Raw genomic sequence first — 22,354 nt, forward strand, 5'->3', positions numbered from 1 at the left:
CCCACCTCCTCCTCCCCACCTCCTCCCCCACCTCCTCCACCCCCACCTCCTCCTCCACCACCCCCACCTCCTCCTCCCCCACCAAGTTGACTCTGACAGAGTTGCTGCTGCTGCTGTTGTTGTTGATGTTGTTGATGTTGTAAGGGATTCAGCGGCCCGGAACATATTTGAGCGTCCCGTGGTCACGCCACATCCACAGAGTGACCTCTCGACCCGAGCTGCTGGCTCCATTAGTCGCGTGCAACCCGATAGAATTTCCCGCTTACAAGCAATCCGGCACACAACGTCCAGGATACTCTCTCTTTCCCGTTGACGGCTGCGACGCTTTCGTCGATTCGTCACGGACCGTTAAATGTCTCGCGTCTCCCAGCGAACTGGGAAAGATTCCGCGAGACATCAATCCTCCACACGCTGTCTTGTTGTTGTTGTGGTGGTGGTGGTGGTCTCTAACCGCAGTGCCACCCACCATCGACTCGCCTCTAGGGTCAACTCCACGACAACCAGGTTGGGTGCACTTCAATCGATCACGGCGGGGGGATCTTTAATCCCCTTTCTGGCACCACGCGCATCGTTCTCCCAAGGTTTGACCGTCGATTAAAAAGGCGCCCCCCCACCCCACCCACCCGGCCTTGGGTTTGTTGGTCCAAAAGTCGTCGCGTGGGAACGGCGCGGGGTGCCGTTCCCCCTCGACGGCGGCGTGGGCCCTTGCCGACGAACATCGTCGCGCAGTCTGCAGGCAAGGCAAGGGGGTGATTGCGCGTCAGGCCCCGCTACGCAATGAACGGCAAGCCCAGCGTGGAACGCTGCCTTGCAGAGAAACGCTGCATAATCGGTGGACACTTCTGAAAGGCGAACACTCGCCCACGGTGACAAGCTGCCCACGGTGGTGGAGCCCCTCGCCGTGGGGGGCCACCGGTAGCATTCGCCTCCCCAGGTGGCGGCGGCCTCCACAGGTGGTGGCGGCCTCCACAGGTGGTGGTGGCCTCCACAGGTGGTGGTGGCCTCCACAGGTGGTGGTGGCCTCCCCTGGTGGTGGCAGCCTCCACAGGTGGTGGTGGCCTCCACAGGTGGTGGTGGCCTCCACAGGAGGTGGTGGCCTCCCCAGGTGGTGGCCTCCACAGGTGGTGGTGGCCTCCCCAGGTGGTGGCCTCCACAGGTGGTGACCTCCCCTGGTGGTGGCCTCCACAGGTGGTGGTGGCCTCCCCAGGTGGTGGCGGCCTCCACAGGTGGTGGTGGCCTCCACAGGTGGCAGCGGCCTCCCCTGGTGGTGGCGGCCTCCACAGGTGGTGGCCTCCACAGGTGGTGGCCTCCACAGGTGGTGGCAGCCTCCCCTGGTGGTGGTGGCCTCCCCAGGTGGTGGCGGCCTCCCCAAGGCCCCTGCGGCTGATCGTCTGCGCTGCGATGGCGACGGGGATCTTGGGAAAGGTGGGAAGAGTCTGGCGCGTTCGCCAGAACGATTTGGCACTGCGTTGGCATCGAGCAATGCAATCATCGTCGTCGTCATCATCATCGTCGTCGTCGTCGTTGTCGTCATCGTCATCGAAGTCATCATGCCCAGCCAGAGGGCTGTGTAGACTCATCCACATACTCTCCGTACGGACGGACGGACGCATGCACAAAGCGCACAAAGCGTGCGCACGTGTCAGGGAAGCGTTTCTGACTTTACTTTGTTGTTATTATCATCATCATAAATATATTACGCTTGTTTAGCTTGGAGAGCCTCGCTTGGGAGTCTCAACACTGCTTTTCAGGAGGGTCCTGCCACGTTTTCCCTTTTGCAGTCGTGGGGGTAGCGACGCTGCTGCTGCTGCTGCTGTGATCCCAATCGATAAATTGTTGTTCGGCCAATGCCGGTTGTCACGTTGTGTGAGAACGTGTTTGTCCGCGTTTCACGGTTTTCCTTCTTTGAGCTTTGGTAGGAAACCGGAGACAGAACACACAAACTACGACACACACACATACGACACACACACACGACACACACGACACACACATACACACAACTACACACACACGCACACACAAACTACACACACACACAAACTACACAAACACACGACACACAAACACACGACACACACACGACACACACACACAGAGAAAGGCACCCCGGAGTCGGGAATCGAACCCAGGGGGATCTTCGCTGTGAGGCAACAGGCGTGACGTCACCGCTGCCGCTATGTTTGTTTCCTTTCGATAATCGGATTCAGTTCACAATTGTGTAAAGCTATGAGGCTTTCACGACTTCATAGCTCTCCGATTCGTATAATTTCAATTAGCGCTGACGGGAAATTGTCACAATTTGCTGGCACCAATCTGTGAAGTGATCTTGCCGCCCCCCCCCCCTTTCTAAACGCGACCGTTGTCTGCCGCCGAGGCCGCGGGGCTCCTGATCCTCTGTCCGCGAATCGCCCCCCTCCCCCCCCCCGCGTCATTCTCTTTTGGAAGCGACGTCACAAAAGTGACGTCACTGCCCCGTGACGTCTTACATTTCGGACAACGTCCGAATATTTTGGGTTTTTTCTCCTTTCCGCTCCCTCCCTCCCGCACCCCCCCCCCCCAGAGAGCTGTCGTCCTGAAATTGCCAAAGCTTCACAATCCCCCCGTACCGCACAGAACGCACACACGCACACACGTACACACGCACACACGCATACACGCGCACACGCGCACACACGCATGCACACACACGCGTACACGCGCACACGCACGCACACACGCACGCACACACACGCGTACACGCGCACACGCACGCACACACGCACGCACACACACGCATACACGCACGCACGCGCGTATACAAAGACCCACCCCCCCTGTATAGCCTTAGTAGACTGTAGGGGCAAGTGCTGTTAGCGAGTAGCAGAAGGCCGGCACGGCACACGAGGGGGTGGGTGGCCAGCACCGTGCCCGGCCGCCTTTGTCTCCCCAGTGGTGATGTTTACACACCGCACCAGGTACTCATTTGAGGCTGAGTCGACCTAGGGGGAGGTCCAGGACCGGTTCAGATAATCGTCACCGGTGTTAGCCGTGGGCGGCAATCGAACTCGGGTGGCCGGGTTCGTAGCGCTAACCGCTACGCCACCGCTCCCCGCGTGAGCACGCACGCACGCACCGCCACAGCATAAGCAAATACACTAAGCTCCATTCATGGCTGGTGTCTGCTATTACTATTATTGTTGTTATTATTCGTAATTGTATTTGTACACTAAAGTTATCACCGGAGGGGGGAACAGACAAAAGATCTCGGCTCTTGACGGCGCAAGCTCCCATCACCCCTTAATGTGGCGGTCCTGAGCCCAGCGGTGGAAAACTCCACAGTCGTATGGCAGGGATCAAGTCCTTCCGTGGGGGGACCGCCGTCCCAGCTTGACCGACCCACAAAGCGGTACACGCTTTAGCGACCCCCCCCCCCCCACCGCGGAGGTGTCGGTGATTATTGGCTGGGATGTGTCGGTGGGAGGGGCGGTGTTTGAGTTTGCGACCTTCATTCTGTACGCGAGGCGACGGTTGGGGGTAGCAGGGGGGGCAGGGGAGTGGGGGGCCGGGTGGAACTCCGTGGTCGGAGCCGGACGTCCGGTGGGCTCGCAGAGCCACGCTCGGGGTGGTGCTCGGGGTGGTGCTCGGGGCGGCGCTCGGGGTGGTGCTCGGGGTGGTGCTCGGGGCGGCGCTCGGGGTGGCGCTCGGGGTGGTGCTCGGGGTGGTGCGGTCACTTGTCCCGTCAGCATCTCGCTGCGTCGACTGGGCACGTCCACGTCCGTCCGTCCGTATGTCCGCTCGTCAGTGTGTCCGTCCGCGTGTCCATCGGCGTGTCCATCGGTGAGTCCATGAGTCCGTCCGCGTGTCCATCGGTGTGTCCGTGAGTCCGTGTGCGACTCTCACTCTCTCAGATTCACGCTTCCTGTCCCCGTCTTCCTGTTTGTCCATCTGCCGATCCACGTGTCGATGTGGCTGTGCATCTCCCTCCCTCACGTCTTTTCGTATCATCTTTCTGTGCGTCCATCTATCTATCACGTTCAACCATCTATCCATCAATCCATCTACCTGTCCGTTTGTCCATCTCTCCCTCCGTCCATCTGTCTACCATCAGTCTGATCATCTGCTTTCATACATTTATCATCTTGCTGTTGATCTGTCTGCCAATCTATTGCTCCCTTCCACCTCTCTGCCGATCTGTCTATCTATTGCTTCAATCCATTTGTCCTGTCCGTCCATCATTCTATCCCACCCGTCCGTCCATTTCTTTCATCCGTCCGTCCGTCCACACGTCCATCCGTCCGTCCACTCGTTCGTCGGTTTTCCCGCTCGTCCATTCGCCGCTCGCTTCCGTCCGTCTGCCGGTCGCTCCGTCGGTCGGATGGCGGGTCGCCGGGTCGGTCGACTCCGGAGGGAGCTAGCACCAGTCGTCCTCGTCCGTCTCGCTGCACGCCCGCTCGCCCCCCCTCCGCGCGCCGCCCCGCGGCCTCGCGCCCGGCGCGCCGGCGTGCCGCCGCGGCCGGTGGCCGTTGGGCAGCCGCGGCGGCCGGGGGCCGTGGGTCGCCCGCTCCGGGACGCCCCCCCCCATCGCCGCCTCCTCGTCCTCGTCCCCTCCCCCGCGCCGCCTCGCCGCCCGACGCGCCGGCGCGTGGCCGTGCCCCGCCGGAGGCGAGCGCGGCCCCGGCGTCGCGGCGCCGGGACCGCGGGTGAGGCTCAGGTAGGGGTCGGATGCGTGGTGGCGCGCCGGGCCGGTCGAGCCGCCGTGCCGGCCGCCAGGCGCCGAGGAACGGACTCCGCCTCCTCCTCCGCCGCCACCGCCAGGAGCCCGGCGGCCGAACTCGTCGTCGCGCGGCGTCCTCGCGCGCTGCCGCTCGTGCGACGATCGCTTCGACCACGGCTCCTCTTCCTCCTCTTCCTCCTCCTCCTCCTCGCGCTCCCCCTCCTCCTCTTCATCCTCGTCGTCGTTGCCGCCACCCGCGCCGGTCCCCCGGCGTCATTCGGCCGCCCTCCCACTCGCGGCCCTCCAGCACCAGCGAGCACACGCGCTTGGCCGGCGCGGGACGGGAGCCGGCGGAGCGGCGCACCACGGACGCGCCGGAGACGGCGCCGGAGACGGCGCCAGAGACGGCGCCGGAGACGGCGCCAGAGACGGCGCCGATTCCCGCGGCGGAGGGCGACGGCGGCCGCACGGGGGGCGAGGAGGAGCGGGTGCCGGGCCCGGAGCGGCCGGGGTGGAGCGGCGCCACCGCCCCCCCCGCCGCCGCTTGCTGCTGCTGCTGTTGGGGCGTGCGCGGGAGCTGGCGGCGCCGCGTGCGCAGGGGCGTGCCGCACACCGGCGTGCACGACTCCGACGGGTACCCGAGGCCCGGGCGCACGGGGCTGCTGCTGAGGGAGCGGCTGCCCTGTGAGGTGGGTGGGGGTGAGGACACGTGGTGGGCACGATCGGGGGGACACGTGGGGGACACGTGGGGACACGTGGGGGACACGCGGGTACAAGGGAGACACATGACCACGTGGGCCCAAACACAAAGACAACAAACAAATATCCCCCAAATAGCCTGCACAGACTGTAGGGCAAGTGCTGTTAGCGAGTAGCAGAAGGCCGGCACGGCACACGAGGGGGTGGGTGGCCAGCACCGTGCCCGGCCGCCTTTGTCTCCCTAGAGGTTATGTTTACACACCGCACCAGGTACTCATTTGTGTCTGACTCAACCTAGGGGAGGTCCAGGACTGGTTCAGATGGTGTTGGCAGTGAGAGCGGGAATTGAACTCAGGTCTCCGGGTTCGTAGCGCAGTGCGCTGACCGCTACACTACCACTCCCTCACAAACACGCGTACACACGCGCATGCGCACGCACGTACGTACAGACACACACGCGTACACACGCGCATGCGCACGCACGTACGTACAGACACACGCGTACACACGGGCATGCGCACGCACGTATGTACAGACACACACGCGTACACACGCGCATGCGCTTGCACGTACGTACGTACAGACACACGCGTACACACGCGCATGCGCACGCACGTACGTACAGACACACGCGTACACACGTGCATGCGCACGCACGTACGTACAGACAGACGCGTACACACGGGTGCGCGTACGTACAGACACACGCGTACACACGCGCATGCGCACGCACGTACGTACAGACACACACGTGCGCATGCGCATGCGCACGCACGTACGTACAGACACACACGCGTACACACGCGCATGCGCACGCACGTACGTACAGACACACGCGTACACGCGCATGCGCACGCACGTACGTACAGACACACGCGTACACACGCGCATGCGCAAGCACGTACGTACAGGCACACGCGTACACACGCGCATGCGCACACACATACGTACAGATACACACGCGTACACACGCGCATGCGCACGCACGTACGCGCACGCACGTATGCACGTGCACGCACATACATGCACGCACACATGCACACACGCACTCACGCGTACGTACGGCCTTGCGCGTGCCGGCCGGTGGGGCGTGCGTGCCCACGCCCCTGCGGGTGCGTGAGCGTGAGGCCGGGTCGGAGGCCTCGCCCAGGCGGCCCATCCTGGGGGAGCTCAGCTCCATCTGAGAGCCTGCGCAGCGGGGACACGCAGAGAGCCATAGAGACAGTTAGAGACAGAGACACGTGACACGCAGAGACACAGACACAGTCACAGAGACACACAGAGACACAGACACGGTGACACACAGAGACACAGACACAGTCACAGAGACACGTGACACACAGAGACACGTGACACACAGAGACACGTGACACACAGAGGCACGTGACACACAGAGACACAGACGCGTGACACACAGAGACACGTGACACACAGAGACATAGACACGTGACACACAGAGACACGTGACACAGAGATACGTAACACACAGACACACAGACACGTGACACACAGACACGTGACACACACAGACACAGAGACACGTGACACACAGACACGTGACACAGATACATAGACACGTGACACAGAGAGATAGACACGGTGACACAGAGGAGAAGTGGTAACAATGTAAAGCTCTTTGTCAATCCATTGCTGGATGAAGCCCTCCCCGAGCCATCTTTGGTCATGGGAGGGCTCCGTAGAGACGGCTGTGGAGGTACCCTCTCTCGATGGCTTTTGGCCTACTCTTCCACACTGGCCAGCGCATCTCGCAAGAGGTGGGGGTTACCCCAGCGCACGCGACCTGCCGATGGGAGGCTACCTGTGGCCGAACCCACTCACGCTGCCGGGCGAACAGATGCATTGGGCGAGGGGGGGCAGGTGGCTGGCCGGGGGGGTTATGAAACTTGCTTCCCCGTTCTAATCTCCCGCCGCGCTGGGAGATTGGGGTCAAACCGGCGTGACCTCTGGATCGCGAGTCCGGTGGCGCTGCCGACCCGCTTAAGAAAATCTTAACAAACAAACAGAAACAATCGGCGTAATTTGATGTTAATTTGCGGTTGGGCAAGAGGCCCGGAATCGACATTCCTAAAGCCGCGACCACAGCCAAGACCTGAAGATGTCTACAGAGCCCGGCGTGAGCCACGGATGTCGTGGTGTTTGTGTCATCGGAGGTGCGGAGGAAGGATAACAAACGGATGGGTATCTGTGTTGAGTCTAAGGGTCTCCGAGTCTACGTATGTCGGTATGTGTGATGACTTCTTTCGCACCGTACGAAGCCAACCGTGCTGATCGGAGGTGCGGTGGAAGGAGAAGAAACTAAACACAAAAAAGCCGTTCTAAAGCAGTGAGTGTTTAATCTGGATTTAAAAGTGCATCGCTCCCAGTGGTTTGCTAATATTGGAAGGAAGAGCGTTCATTGTAAGGTCGCACTCGTTACACGCAACGTGCTTGCCACGACACCTCGCTGCTGATCTCGTCAAGGAGCATAACCCATCATCAGGCCAACTCCGTCATCCTCGCAGCAGCAGCAGCGGCAGCGGCAGCGGCAGCGGCAGCGGCAGCGGCAGCAGCAGCAGCAGCAGCAGCAGCGGCAGCAGCGGCGGCAGCAGCAGCAGCAGCAGCGGCGGCAGCGGCGGCAGCAGCGGCAGCAGCAGCAGCAGCAGCAGCGGCAGCGGCAGCAGCAGCAGCAGCGGCAGCGGCAGCGGCAGCGGCGGCAGCGGCAGCAGCGGCAGCAGCAGCAGCAGCAGCAGCAGCAGCGGCAGCAGCAGCAGCAGCAGCAGCAGCAGCGGCAGCAGCGGCTTTTGACTGGCCATCGAACAAAGACGGTGGCCACCGCATCATCGCGCGGCGCTTTCAGATGCGCTTCTGCGGCCGTCTGGAACGCTCTTCCTTCCGATATTGGAAAGCCAGTGGTGCACTTTTAAAAATGATACAGATATAGATTGACAAAGTCATTTCTTTAGAACTGCTTTTTGTGTTTAGCTTGTTGTCCTTTTCCCCCCGCAAACATCTCCGCGTACGGTTGGCGATAAAACAAGTTCCACGCACGCACACACGTGCCGACATCCCAGACGGGAGACGGAACTGGAACCGGCGACCCCTGTCTGGATAGCGAGTCCAGCGCGCTCACCACTGCAACTCAGCAGCAACCCTTCTGTTGGGGGCAGGTGTTAGAACCCCCCCTCCCCCCCACTAACGGAGGGAGGGGGGGTGGTGAGGTGGTGGTGGTGGTGGTGGTAGGGGAGGGGGTGTAACGGATGTTCCCGCTGCTCGCGAGACTCAGCGGCCAGCCGTGGAGGTGGTGGACGCGTCGCTGTAATTGGTTGTGACGGAACGGGCTGCCCTGCGGTTCCCAGGGCAGCCGTGTGAGCGCTGCAAACCCGGGGGGCAAGAGGCGTTCTTAAAATGAATTCGTTGTATTTATATAATTATATAAATACGTGCTTGTAGGGGGAGCGGTGGCGCAGCGGTTCGCGCTACGCTGCGCTACGAACCCGGCCGCCCGAGTTCGATTCCCGCTCACGGCCAACACCGGTGACAATTATCTGAACTGGTCCTGGGCCTCCCCTAGGTCGACACAGCCTCAAATGAGTACCCGGTGCGGTGGAGTAAACATCGCCACCGGGGAGACAAAGGAGGCCGGGCGTGGTGCTGACCACCTATCCTCTCGTGTGCCGTGCCGGCTTTCATAGGTGCTACTCGCTAACAGCACTTGCCCGAAGAGTCTGTTGAGGCTATACGGGGGATCTTTGTCTTTTGTGCTTGTGTGTGTACTTCACAAGTGTAATTCCTGCGCCGGTAAAGAAAGGCGTCTTCAACGACTGCACTGGCACTTTGCCCTTTTTGAGAATTTAATTTGGGGTCGGTGCAGGTGTGCAGGTGTGCAGGTGTGCAGGTGTGGGGGTGTCGGTGTGAAACCCCAGGTGAGACCCCAGGTGACACGCCAGGTGATACCCCAGGTGACACGCCAGGTGACACGCCAGGTGACACGCCAGGTGACACGCCAGGTGACACGCCAGGTGACACCCCAGGTGAGACCCCAGGTGAGACCCCAGGTGACACCCCAGGTGACACGCCAGGTGATACCCCAGGTGACACGCCAGGTGACACGCCAGGTGATACACCAGGTGAGACCCCAGGTGAGACCCCAGGTGAGACCCCAGGTGAGAGATGCGGCGGAGCCCCACCGGTCCACGCGTCCGAGTGGCGCGCGGACCCCGGCGGCGGGGGCGGCCGCCTCTGCTGGCGCCCGCCGACAGCGGCGGCGGCGTCCGGGCCGCCCCGCTTGGCCGGCCTCGCCGGGGAGGGTCCCCCGGCGAGGCCGGCGAGGCTCCCCGGGGCACGGTGAGCGGCGGAGACGGGGTCCGGGGGGGCCCCGCGGTCGGGGCTCACGCGCTCCAGGGACAGCTCGGCCAGGTCGGGCCCCGGGGTGCGGACGCTGGCGCCCAGCAGCGAGGCGGAGCGCTTGATGGGGCTCGCGTCCCGGATGGGCTGCCGGGGGGCGGGAGAGACGGGCGGGGGGGGAGTGGCCGTGGGGGGAGATGGTGGGGGGGGGAGACGGTGGGGGGGGGGGAGACGGTGGGGGGGGGGAGATGGTGGGGAGGGGATGGGGGGGGGAAGACAGTGGGGGGGAAGACAGTGGGGGGAGACGGTCCGGAAAACGCCCAACGTCTGGGGACGATCGTGGGGGCTGTTGATGTCCATTGCCTGCACCCTGCACCCTGCACATGGTGCGGTGTGAAACCCCAGCTGATACCCCAGGTAAGACCACAGGTCATACCACAGGTGAGACCACAGGTGAGACCCATGGTGCAGGGTGCAGCACGCAGTTGCCAGCCTCTGAGAGGTGCATCAAGGACCAGTCCTATAGCGCCTGTGACGCCGTGGACTCCACCGGCAGCCAGGCTATTGGACGGGATCGAACTCGGGTCGCCGGGTGTGTAGTGCGGCGCGCTAACCGCTATACTGCCGCTCTGCTGACTGTGTGTGTGACCTCACACGAACACACACGCTGTAGGTGACACACACTGTAGTTGACACACACACACTGTAGGTGACACACACACACACACTGTAGGCGACACACACACACAGGAGGTGACACACACACACACTGTGTGTGACTGACCACACACACACTGTGTGACCACACACACAGGTAGACTCATCAGTCACACGCAGGCAAAACAACTCAAGCATCTCGGAATCTTCTTCAGCAGGAGTCGGCTTCTTTTTCTTTATCAGATACAAATACCAGAGAAAGGGAGATGCTCAAATATTTAAATAAATCGCCACTAAGATAACAGCGAAAACAAGATTGTGTAAACATCTGATAGGAGGGGGGAGGGCACCGACCACGACGGACGGCGCAGACAAATGTCCCCCGTGTAGCCTTGCAGCCTGCCTGGGGCAAGTGCTCGCCAGCGAGGCCAGAGCGGGTGGTGTGGTGTGGCCAATAGCAGTGGCGACGTCCGGTACATGCACACCGCACCGCACGCCCAGGCACTCATTGAAGGCCGAGTGGACCTAGGGGCGGGGAACCTTTTCTCTGCCAAGGACCATTTGGATATTTATAACATCAATCGCTGGCCATACAAAATTATCAACTTAAAAATTTGCCTGCCTGTTATATTTGGTCAAACATTTAATTAACTCGCCCCTAACGCGATGGCTGGAACTGCTTCTCTTTGTCGAGGCGTGTGATGTTAGCTGGTGTTGATGATGTTGCTACCCGCAACTGCTTTTCCAGGTTTGCTCCTAGATTTATTGAATTTCGAGTCCCGCAGCGGTTGCCTTGGCAGGGCTACACCAAATGACATCGCGGGCCTCATACGGCCCGCAGGCCCGACGTTCCACACCCCTGGCCTAAACGAGAAGGCCCCACTGAGCGATGTCGCCGGTTTCTACCAGAAGCGACCTGGAAGCTGAACGAAGCGGCTTGGTCGTCGTTGCGTGGAAATGTTTGTCAGCCAAATAACTCCAAACACGCAAGTGTGGAGGGGGGAAACTGGAGACAGATCCACGCCACCACGGGGAGGGAGAGGGAGGGAGAGAGAGAGAGAGGGAGAGTAGTAGGTGGTGGTGGTGGGCGGCATACCGACAGTGCTGGGTGCAGGCCGGCCAGGAACGGCTGCTCGCAGAGACGAAAAGGAGGGAGGGGGACATGGGGGGGGGTAGAAGGGAAGAGGTGACGCTGTGGATTACAGTGCGACTCGCTTCGCAGCATGACCATCGTGAGCACCGCATGACTGACATTGCCATGATCAGGTGTGACCCATCAGAATCGTCATCAGCACGCACCATCATCATCATTGTAATGAAAGAGCAATAGACAGACCGGAATGACTGACATGCAGACGCATGAACAGACATGACGGACAGACAGACGGACAGACGGACGGACTGATGGACAGACTGTCCCATGGAGAGACGCACAGACAGACCCAGCAGACCGACTGATGAACAAACCATCCAATGGACAGGCAAAGCGGACAGACACATGGACAGACGCGGACTGACACACCAACGAGATGGACAGGCAGACAAAAACAAACACGCAAACAGACGGACGGACAATCAGACAAGACCGACGGACGGACAGACGACGGACGGGTGGACAGAGCGGCGACGCCGTGCCGAGGTGGCGTGGCCGCAGGGGAAGGCCGCAGGGGGGAGACCACGGGGGAGGGGGCTGCGGGGGAGGGGGCTGCGGGGGAGGGGGCCACGGGGGAGGGCCGCGTGCCTCTACCGATCTTCACAAAGCGACAGGAACTCGTGGCTGGCCGGGCGATGGGGAATAACCGATGCGGCACTCACGCGGCGTGCCTCTCTCTCTCTCTCTGTCTGACCCGAGCGTGGTCCACTACACGAGGCTGCAGGTTACCACCACAGCCTCTTAGACGCGTGGCAGAGCTTCGAGCGGAGCGGAACGCGTTGGGAAAGAGAGAGAGGGGACGACTCAGAGAGAGAGGGACAACGATTCAGATTCGCTTGGACCACTCAGAGAGAGGGGGGACAACTCAGAGAGAGAGACAGAGAGGACGACTCAGAGAGAGAGAGAAGACAGAGAGGACGACTCGGACGAGCCGGGAGGAGGAACCACAGACGAGGAGTGGGGTAGCAGCAGCCACGCCACCAAAAATTGCCCCAGCTCTGCCATCCTCTTAACATGAACGTGTGTTCAGCCAATTAATGATGAGTGTTTATGTTGTGCATATGGAAGATTGAGTGAAAAAAAAGTTTAATTCATTTTGACACATCCCATTGGCCGCATGGCCTTCTGGGAGAGCGTGATTTCATCAGCAGTGGTTCCAAAGCAAAACTCTGCACCCGTTTCGACGTTCAGCTTCTCATCAGCAGATGCAGGCGTGACGTCGACCAGTGCTTTATCGGCAAGTGCCGCCCTCCACCGGGGTAAATAGAAGTGAGAAGCACCGGCACAACGTCGCGGCCCCATGGCACGGGGGACCAACCGACCGCGGGCGTCACACCGAATGAAGGATGAACTGTGCGACCCACCCCCCCGGCAGAGGAATGTGGAGTTTCCGCGCGCGGCCGCGGGGGGCGGGCGGCGGGGGTAGGGTTAGGGAGGGGGAGGTAACGTGCCTGAGCGTCGACGGTGAGACGGGGGAGGGAGGTGGCGCGGGCCTGGGCCTCCAGCGAGGCGCGGGGGTCTCCGGCGCAGGAGAGGGCGCTCAGCTCGTACGTCTGTGGGGGGAGCGCCGTCAACATCGCAAAGCGGCGTCGGCACCGGCATCGTCGTCGTCATCGTCGTCATCGTCATCATCGTTGTCGTTATTGTCCTCATCGGTGTCATCATCATAGTCATCGTCGTTGTCCTCGTCGTTGTCATCATCGTCGTCGTCTACATTGTGGTTCGTTGTCCTTCCACCCCGCACCTCCGATTGGCACGGTTGGCTACGTGCGGTGCGGTAGAATTCCAACATACATACATAGACTCACACACAGAGACCCATAGACTCACACAGAGACCCATAGACTCACACAGAGACCCATTGACTCACATGGAGGCCCAAAGACTCTCACCTGCACGGCGCCATATCCGCTGAAGGGGGGCTCGATGCGCCGGCTCTGCCGTGTCCTCTGAACCATCTCCTGGGCCCGCTGGGTCACCCACGACACCGACGTGGTGAGCTCACCCCTGCCACGGCACGCCACAGAGACAAAGGTCCCCCCGATAGCCTCAACGGACTCTCTGGGGGCAAGTGCCGTCGGCAGCAGCCTGCGCGCTGGATGTACCACACAGGACCCACTGTTGTGTCTGTCGACCGGCCGAGGTGCTGGCCACCCACCCCCTTGTGCGCCGTGCCGGCCTTCATTAGGCGCTGCTACTCGCTAACAGCACTTGCCCCAACAGTCTGTTAAGACTACACGGGGGATCTTTGTCTGTGCGTTTGTCTGGTGCATCATCACAGCCAACCCATGGCCTCTTGGTCTGTCCCCTGACCTCCTGCCAGCGCCGAGCCTCCGACACTTGGCGTGGCCTCAAGCGTCATGGTGACGTCACCGCCACTTAGTGGCGAATGGCGATTGTTGCTGCTGTGTGTACGTGGCGGTGTGTCTGCAACCCATGGCACCTGCTGGGTCTGTCCCGTGACCTCCTCTGTCAGCGAGCCTTCGACACTTCACCTTGCCTCAAAGTGCACCTGGCCTGGCACAGGCGCCGTGGTGACGTCACCGCCACTTAGCGAGGAACGGGGGCGGCTGTTTTTGCTGTTGTGTGTGTCTGAGTGTGCGTTGCTCTCTGTGTGTGTGTGTGTGCGCGCGTCAGCTCACGGCTGCGTCTCTCCGTCAAGCAGTGGATGCTGGCCCGCCTGCATGTCCGGCCGGGCGTCCAGGCGGGGCGACCCCAGCATCCTCTGGAAGAGCGACGGCTTGCGGCTCTGAGCACGGGACACGAAGAGGGCAAAGACAACAAATGTCGCCCCCCCCCACCCCCCCTTACCACCACCAACGACAAAGATCCCCCGTGTAGCCTGTAACAAACCGTTGGGGCAAGTGCTGTTCCCGAGCGCCTATGAAGGCCGGCACGGCACACGAGGGGGTGGGTGGCTAACACCACGCCCGGCCGCCTTTGTCTCCCTAGTGGCGATATTTTACGTACCACACCGGGTACTCGTTTGAGGCCGAGTCGACCTAGGAGAATCCCAGGACCGGTTCAGATAATCGTCACCGGTGTTGGTAGCCGTAAGCGGGCCGTCGAGTTCGTCGGCGCCGCGCGCTAACCGCTGCGCCGCCACTCCGGCTTGGCCAATCGCAAAGAAGGTCACGAGGTCAAATCCATATTTGTGGGGTTCACTCGGCAAAGTCAACTTGTAACGTGCCAACACCCAGTATTCACTCAATATTTACTCAGTATTCACTCAGCATTCACTCAGTTTTCACCCAGCATTCACTCAGGGAGTGCTGTGTCCGACTGCAGCGACTGGGGGAGTGCCGTTTCTGACTGGCGACACTCTCCGCAGCTCTGCACCATCTGGGCCCAGCTGCCTCTGGTGAGCTGGGCCCGGCAAAGTTTTCACTCCGACTCGTCTGGTAGGTGGGGGGGGTTCTACGGGGAGCGTCCACAGAGACCGACCGACGGACGGACGCCCGCGTGGACAGACCGACGTAATACGTCCCAGACGCAGCAACAAGCAGCTGACGAAGCCTGCAGAACACCCCGGCCGCTTTAGCGCCGCTCCAGAAAGTAAAGACGCGCCCCAAACGTGTAACCCGTGTCGTCGATGAAGTTACACAGATCTACGTACGCACGTTGAACTTCTTTCGCACCGTACGTAGCCAGTCGCGCTAATCGGAGGTGCGGGGGGGGGGACTCAACATAAAAAGGAGTTCTAAAGAGATGAGTTTGTCAATCGAGACGATGACGATTCAAAAGTGGCCTCGCTCCCAGTGGCTTCCTCATATCGGTGGGCGTCGCGGGTCGCCGCAGAAGCGCTCCTGAAAGCGTGCGGTGCGGTGACAAAACATGTTGTCACACACACAGACGTGCGACCACAAACTAAACACTACCACACATACACCCCAAAAATACACCAATAATACACGAAAGCAAAGATCCCCCGTATAGCCTTGACAGACTGTTGGGGCAAGTGCTGGAGGTGGATGGAGGTGGATGGAGGTGGATGGAGGTGGATGAAGGAGGTGGATGAAGGAGGTGGATGGAGGTGGATGGAGGTGGATGGAGGAGGTGGATGAAGGAGGTGGATGGAGGTGGATGGAGGTGGATGGAGGAGGTGGATGAAGGAGGTGGATGGAGGTGGATGGAGGTGGATGGAGGAGGTGGATGAAGGAGGTGGATGGAGGTGGATGGAGGTGGATGGAGGAGGTGGATGAAGGAGGTGGATGAAGGAGGTGGATGGAGGTGGATGGAGGTGGATGAAGGAGGTGGATGAAGGAGGTGGATGGAGGTGGATGGAGGAGGTGGATGAAGGAGGTGGATGAAGGAGGTGGATGGAGGTGGATGGAGGTGGATGAAGGAGGTGGATGAAGGAGGTGGATGGAGGTGGATGGAGGTGGATGGAGGAGGTGGATGAAGGAGGTGGATGGAGGTGGATGGAGGTGGATGGAGGAGGTGGATGAAGGAGGTGGATGGAGGTGGATGGAGGTGGATGGAGGAGGGAGAGGAGGTGGAGGGGTGCGCCTGAGGATGCCTGACGCTCGCTGAGGTTAAATACCAAACGCTGAACCCTCACATTTTTCGGGCTTCAATTCCCCCCCCCAACTCCCTCTCAGCTCCCCTCGACGTTTTTTTCCGGCAGCTCCACCGGCTGCGAGAAGAGAACAATGAGCGACGTACGGCGCGATAGAAGTTGAACGTGCATACACGACATACTACACTATACGCTACACTACCCACTACACTAACTACTACAATACACTACTAGACTAAATTCAAGCAATTGTATTCTTGGGTCTTTCACTAAAGTCACAGTTTCAAAGAAAATAATCAAAAATAACAAACAAAAAACTACGACGTTTTGATCGCAACGCATGCGACCGTCTTCAGGAAGAGGGGGGGGGGGGGAGGTCAGCTTCCAAAGCAAACTGTTGATAAGAGTTTGAAATGGTGACTGTGAAAGCGCAAGTTTGAAATGGGCATGAATCACAACTAACATCGGATGTTAGTTGTGCTTCATGCCCCTTGGTTGCGGCTCTGCGATCTGCCATCAACATGCTCATCTCTCTGTAACACGCTCAATTTCACCTGGCAACCCTCTGATTGGTGGAAAACGAACCACCGCCGGGCTCGCTGCCCACCGCTCACATTGTCATTGGCTGCTGACATTTGGGCGACGCCAATTTAAAACCCCGACAAACAGTTTGCCTTGGAAGCTGTTAACCCCTTTTCCTGAAGACGACCTCTTGCGTTGCGATCGAAACGTCGTGACTTTACCAAAAGACCCAAAAATATGAATTCCTGCAGTCACGAAAGCTTTAAGTAAAAATTTAAGCAATTATTTACATAGAACTGTTGTTGTTGTTGTTGAGGTTGTTATTCTTCCCACGCACCTCCGATTAGCGCGGTTGGCTACTTACAGTGCAAAAGAAGTTCAACGCCGCCCAGAGACTCAACACAGACTCAACACTGCCCATAGACTCAACACTACTCAGACTCAACACTGCCCAGAGACTCAACATAGACTCAACACTGCCCATAGACTCAACACTACCCAGACTCAACACTGCCCATAGACTCAACACTACTCAGACTCAACACTGCCCAGAGACTCAACATAGACTCAACACTGCCCATAGACTCAACACTACCCAGACTCAACACTGCCCAGAGACTCAACATAGACTCAACACTGCCCATAGACTCAACACTACCCAGACTCAACACTGCCCATAGACTCAACACTACCCAGACTCAACACTGCCCATAGACTCAACACTACCCAGACTCAACACTGCCCATAGACTCAACACTACACATAGACTCAACACTACACATAGACTCAACACTACACATAGACTCAACACTGCCCATAGACTCAACACTACACATAGACTCAACACTGCCCATAGACTCAACACTGCCCATAGACTCAACACTACCCAGACTCAACACTGCCCATAGACTCAACACTGCCCAACAGACTCAACACTGCCCATAGACTCAACACTGCCCATAGACTCAACACTGCACATAGACTCAACACTGCCCATAGACTCAACACTGCACATAGACTCAACACTGCCCATAGACTCAACACTGCCCATAGACTCAACACTGCACATAGACTCAACACTACCCATAGACTCAACACTGCACATAGACTCAACACTGCACCTCCGATTAGCATGGTTGGCTACGTACGGTGGGAAAGAAGCTCAACACGGTACTTGCGTCGATTATCCACATCCCGACCGTGTAGGCCTTGACTTTACCAACCACAGTGCGAATAACAAAATACTTTTCTCGAAAGCAATTTGGTAGATCAAACCAAGAAGAGACATGAATTCAGATTAAAATAATATAGGGACAATAAACACATTCACATCGGCCAGATATTCACTTTAGGCTTCCTCGACAAACGCAATAAAAAGAATAAATCCCTGCTGGTTAACGTCAAACGATCCCTGCACGTGGTGGATGGTCTGGGGTGGGGGGTCACGTTGGGTGGGGGGACACGGGGGGTGGGGGAGGATCACGGGGGTGGGGGGGGGATCACGTTGGGGGGGGGGGCACACGTGGTGAGAGGGGGTGGGGGTCAGTTTTTGAGGTTCAGGTATTTCTCGCTGTTCAACTCTGAACAGCTTTTCCCGACATATATTTTGTGCGAGTTAAAGTTGTATTTATAATTCCTCTCCTACTCCCATCCGGAGTCGGATTTCCTAGCAGCTACATGGCGAGAATGAGTAAAAAAAAATCACTCGCTCTGCGTGTGTGTGCACCGCCGTCGTTAGGACGACGTCGTGGCGACGCCAACGTTAGGAGATGATCCCAACGTTAGGACGACGTCGTGGCGACGACGACAACGTTAGGGGACAAGGTGACGTTATGGTTCAATGTGGAGTTATTAGCCTGAGAGCCCCATCGACCGGCTACTGCGGTCTTCACTCATTCTCACAAGCGGGGAGGGGGGGGGGGACGTGGGGAGCACTTTCGCCGAGAAGGCATCATCGGTGTGACGCGGGCCGCCGCACCATTTGAAACTCTTCAGGGGTTTGACAGCAGCACGATGATGATGACGGTGATGCGGGGAGTTTCTCACTCTTTGTGTAATGTCATGGGGGCGGGGCGCACGTCAGGGGCCGCACTAATGGCCGCCAGTGGCCCGGGGTGGCCTAGCGGATTTATCATTATCCTCGTGCGGGAAATGTATAGCAGCAGCCAAATTGCTCTAAACGCATGACGTTGATTCTAAATGTGGAGGGGAAAAATCGGAGGACCCGGAGAAAAATCTACACGAACACGGGGAGAGAGAAAGACGCAAACTCCAAATATACAGCTGGCGTCAAGGTCGGGATCGAACCCACGACCTCCTGTATACCAGGCCACCTCACCAGGATTTGAACCCAGGGCTTCTCAGGAGAGACGGCTGGCTTTAAAAGTGACGTCACCCTTGCGTGACGATTTAACATTCAAACAAAACCAAGCCACGCGGAATCAAATACAAATATAATGAAAATAACACATTTTTAAATAAAATAAAAACATCGCCAAACACTTTATCGCGCGAGCAGCGGAGCAGGCAAAACGCGACTTTGGATTTCCTCAAATCCTTTCAAAGTCAACTTTCTCCGCTGGGGCAAAAAATGTATTAATATATATTTTTTAAATCCTTGAGGATTAGCAGCAGAGCTCGTGCATCTGTGCCCCCACCCCAACACACACTCCGAGATATTTGCGGACTTCATCAAATACCGATTAACATTCCACATTAATCCGGAGCGAAAAAGCTTGTTTCGGTTTCCGTTCTACTTTCGTTTCTCTCTGGTGGTGGTGACGGCGGCGGTGGTGGAGGTGCTGGTGGTGGTGGTGATGGTGGTGGTGGTGATGGTGATGGTGATGGCGGTGGAGGTCGTGCCAATCCAGTTTCCTCCCAAGTGTAAACATTCATTGGCTGAAAACATCTTAATATATGGAGGACCGCAGATCTCAGGCAATTGTTGGCACCCACTCACTGCCTGGCTGGTGCTTTTGCCACTCATCTGTGGTTCCTTCTCGCGCCTCCGGCCCGTTTCCTCTCCTCGAGAGCGACCGGATACCGTGCGGCGTGTGACAAGTTGAACTTATTATTATTGTTATTATAAACACTCATCAACGGATCGGGCCTGAAAACCCCAAATATAGGGTCACAGAGAAATTGTTGATAAGTGCCGGTTCTGGCTGTCTTCCCCCTTGTCCATAGGCTTCCCACGCTTCTACTGCAGCGTTTTGATCCACAATTTGCACGAATGACATGGCATGAAAGTTAATGGCCGTCATCATGACGGCAAACTAGCCGGCCTGCGGCCACATCCCCACCGTCACAGCCATCGTCACTGCCTGCTTCTGCACGCGGTTGATTCTCTGCCTTAAAATCAAGAGTATGGTTCAACCTTTGTCGGCCTGGTCCCCTTCCTCTTTAGAAAACCATCTTCTGCTTTAGACCCCAAACCTTCCCGATTAGGCGCCACCACTTCCTGATAAAGGCCTCCATTTCTATCTCTTCGGTTCCGCGCATTTCCTTTTTAGGCTCCGCCTCATCTCCTCTAGGCTCCGCCTCTTTATATGTAGGCCCACCCCTCCCACTTCCATCCGCCCACCCCCTCCCCCTGAACATTGGGGTTGGGCCAGTGGTGGTGGGAGGATGAGGAAGAGTAAGGCGAGGGGGGGGGGTCAGGAGTGGGAGTGGAGGAGAGGCTTCACGACGACGACCAAAATCCCTCTCTGAGCATTCATTTTCTTTACGAATTACGTCACAGTCGCCACGCCACAACGACATCACAACGGCCACTTCACTGTCGCGACATCACAACGGCGATGTCACAACGGAGATGTCACATGAACAGAACGTGGCCAATTCGTCACTAGTACAGCACACCGGTATGTTGGAGAACCAAGCCACAACATTTACAATCTGAGTACGACGTTTCATCAGGCAACAGCCAGATTTGGTCACGAAAGCCGACGTGTTAAATAATCAGCGTTCATGCACCAACCTTACGGGCTGATCAAGACGTCAAATAATCATTTTACGACGACCTCGGAACTCTTCTCCGGGGGGCTGTCCGCAAAGACAAGCTTCTTGTGATGGAAAACTTCAACGCAAGAGTCGGTCAGAACCGTGACCTCTGGGAGGGAAGCCCTTGGAAAGCGTGACATTTGCAACTGCAACGACAGTGGTCGTACGCTACTGGAGCTCTGCGCAGAACACAACCTCTGCAAAACAAACACGCCGTTCCAACAAAGCGCCAGATATAAGACCACGTCGAGACACCCACGCTCCAAGCATTGGCATCTCCTAGATTACACATCCTTGTACGCCAACAGGACGCAGGGGACATACTACACATCAGAGTTGTGCCCAGCGCTCACTGCTATAAAGACCACAGATTGGTCAGAGCAAAAGTCACCCTCAGGATCAAAGCACCACCACTCAAGAGAAAGGTCTTCACCCCAAGAAGCTCCAAGTAGAAAAGCTCCCCCTGCTAAGGGAGGAATTACAGAACAAGCTCACGACCAGGCCCAGTGAACATCAAGAGCCAGGCACGGATGCAGACCCTGAAGAGCAGTGGCAACATCTAAAGGCACGGCTCTTCAGGACACAGCTGCCGAGGAGACTGCTTCTCAACGAGGAACACACGAAGATTGGTCCGATGAGAACGATCCGGAAATCGAATCACTCCTCCAGGCGAAACGGTCCCCCGTCATTCCAGACTTCTTACATGTCCCAATGACCAAGCCACAAAAGCTGTATACGGCGCTGCATGCAAAACCTTGCAAACAAATCTGAGAGTCCTCAAAAACAACCGGTGGACAGACCTCGCAGAATGAACACAGCTGTGTGCAAACATAGGGGACACGAGCATTCTATGAAGTCCTACGCTCAGTGTATGGACCCTCGCATCAGACACAGCCTTCCCTAAGACCATCAGATAGCAACACCTCTGTGACAGACAAGGAAGCTATCGTGCATCGTTGGTCAGAACACTTTAGCAGTCTCTTCGCAGACAAGCGGACCGTCCAAGAACCATCCATAGCCAAGATCCAACAGCTCGAGGCGAGGACTGAACTGGACACGCCACCAACACGGGCAGAGATTGCATCTGCCATCAAGCAACTCAAATCACACAAGGCACCTGGTGTATCGATGGGATCCCAGCCAAAGTGTACAAGGAGGGAGGAGATGCACTTCTGGACAACCTCACAGACCTTTACTCATCTTGCCGGGAGCAGGGAGCAATACCCCAAGAACTCTGGGATGCAGCGATTGTCTCCCTATACAAACACAAATGGGTGAGATCTGACTGCTCCAATTACCATGGAATCACCCTTCTCTCTATCGCAGGCAACATTCTGGCCAGGGTTCTACTGGACAGATCAGTGTCCACGACTGCCGAAGAAATCCTCCCCGAAAGCCAGCAGTGCGGCTTCAGGCCACTACGGGGAACAACAGCCATGGTTTTTTTCCCTGAGGCAGGTCCAAAAAATGGCAGGGAACAGAACATGGGCCTCTATGACCTCAACAAGGCTTTTGACACGCTGAGTGTTGATGGTATCTGGAGAATACCGTTCAAACTGGGCTGCCCTCCCATGTTCCGTACCGTCGTGCGGCAACTCCACGTCGGGCAGAAAGGCCACGGGGTTAAACAACACGGAAGCCTCTCGGACAGCTTCCCCGTCAACAATGGGCTCAAGCAAGGTCGCGTGCTGGCACCGACACTGTTCGCCATATTCTTCAGGCTGACGATGCTCCAGGAGGCCAAGCAGGGGCTACTGCCAGG

General features: G+C 58.0%; 1 protein-coding gene across 1 annotated transcript in view; it reads right to left on the reverse strand.

The window, feature by feature from the left end:
* Nucleotides 1–3,970: 3,970 nt before the first annotated feature.
* The window catches only part of LOC144736608 (voltage-dependent P/Q-type calcium channel subunit alpha-1A-like), a 141,966-nt gene continuing 123,582 nt past the window's right edge, over nucleotides 3,971–22,354 (reverse strand). Inside the window, 8 exon segments of the mRNA XM_078619175.1 lie at nucleotides 3,971–4,951; nucleotides 4,953–5,378; nucleotides 6,459–6,583; nucleotides 9,583–9,886; nucleotides 11,493–11,525; nucleotides 13,001–13,102; nucleotides 13,442–13,556; nucleotides 14,192–14,298. Of these exon segments, the coding sequence (XP_078475301.1) occupies nucleotides 4,394–4,951; nucleotides 4,953–5,378; nucleotides 6,459–6,583; nucleotides 9,583–9,886; nucleotides 11,493–11,525; nucleotides 13,001–13,102; nucleotides 13,442–13,556; nucleotides 14,192–14,298 (1,770 nt within the window). The 3' untranslated portion in view covers nucleotides 3,971–4,393.

The sequence above is a fragment of the Lampetra planeri genome, chromosome 61 (assembly GCF_965212315.1).
Source record: "Lampetra planeri chromosome 61, kcLamPlan1.2.h2, whole genome shotgun sequence".
Lineage (NCBI taxonomy): Eukaryota > Metazoa > Chordata > Hyperoartia > Petromyzontiformes > Petromyzontidae > Lampetra > Lampetra planeri.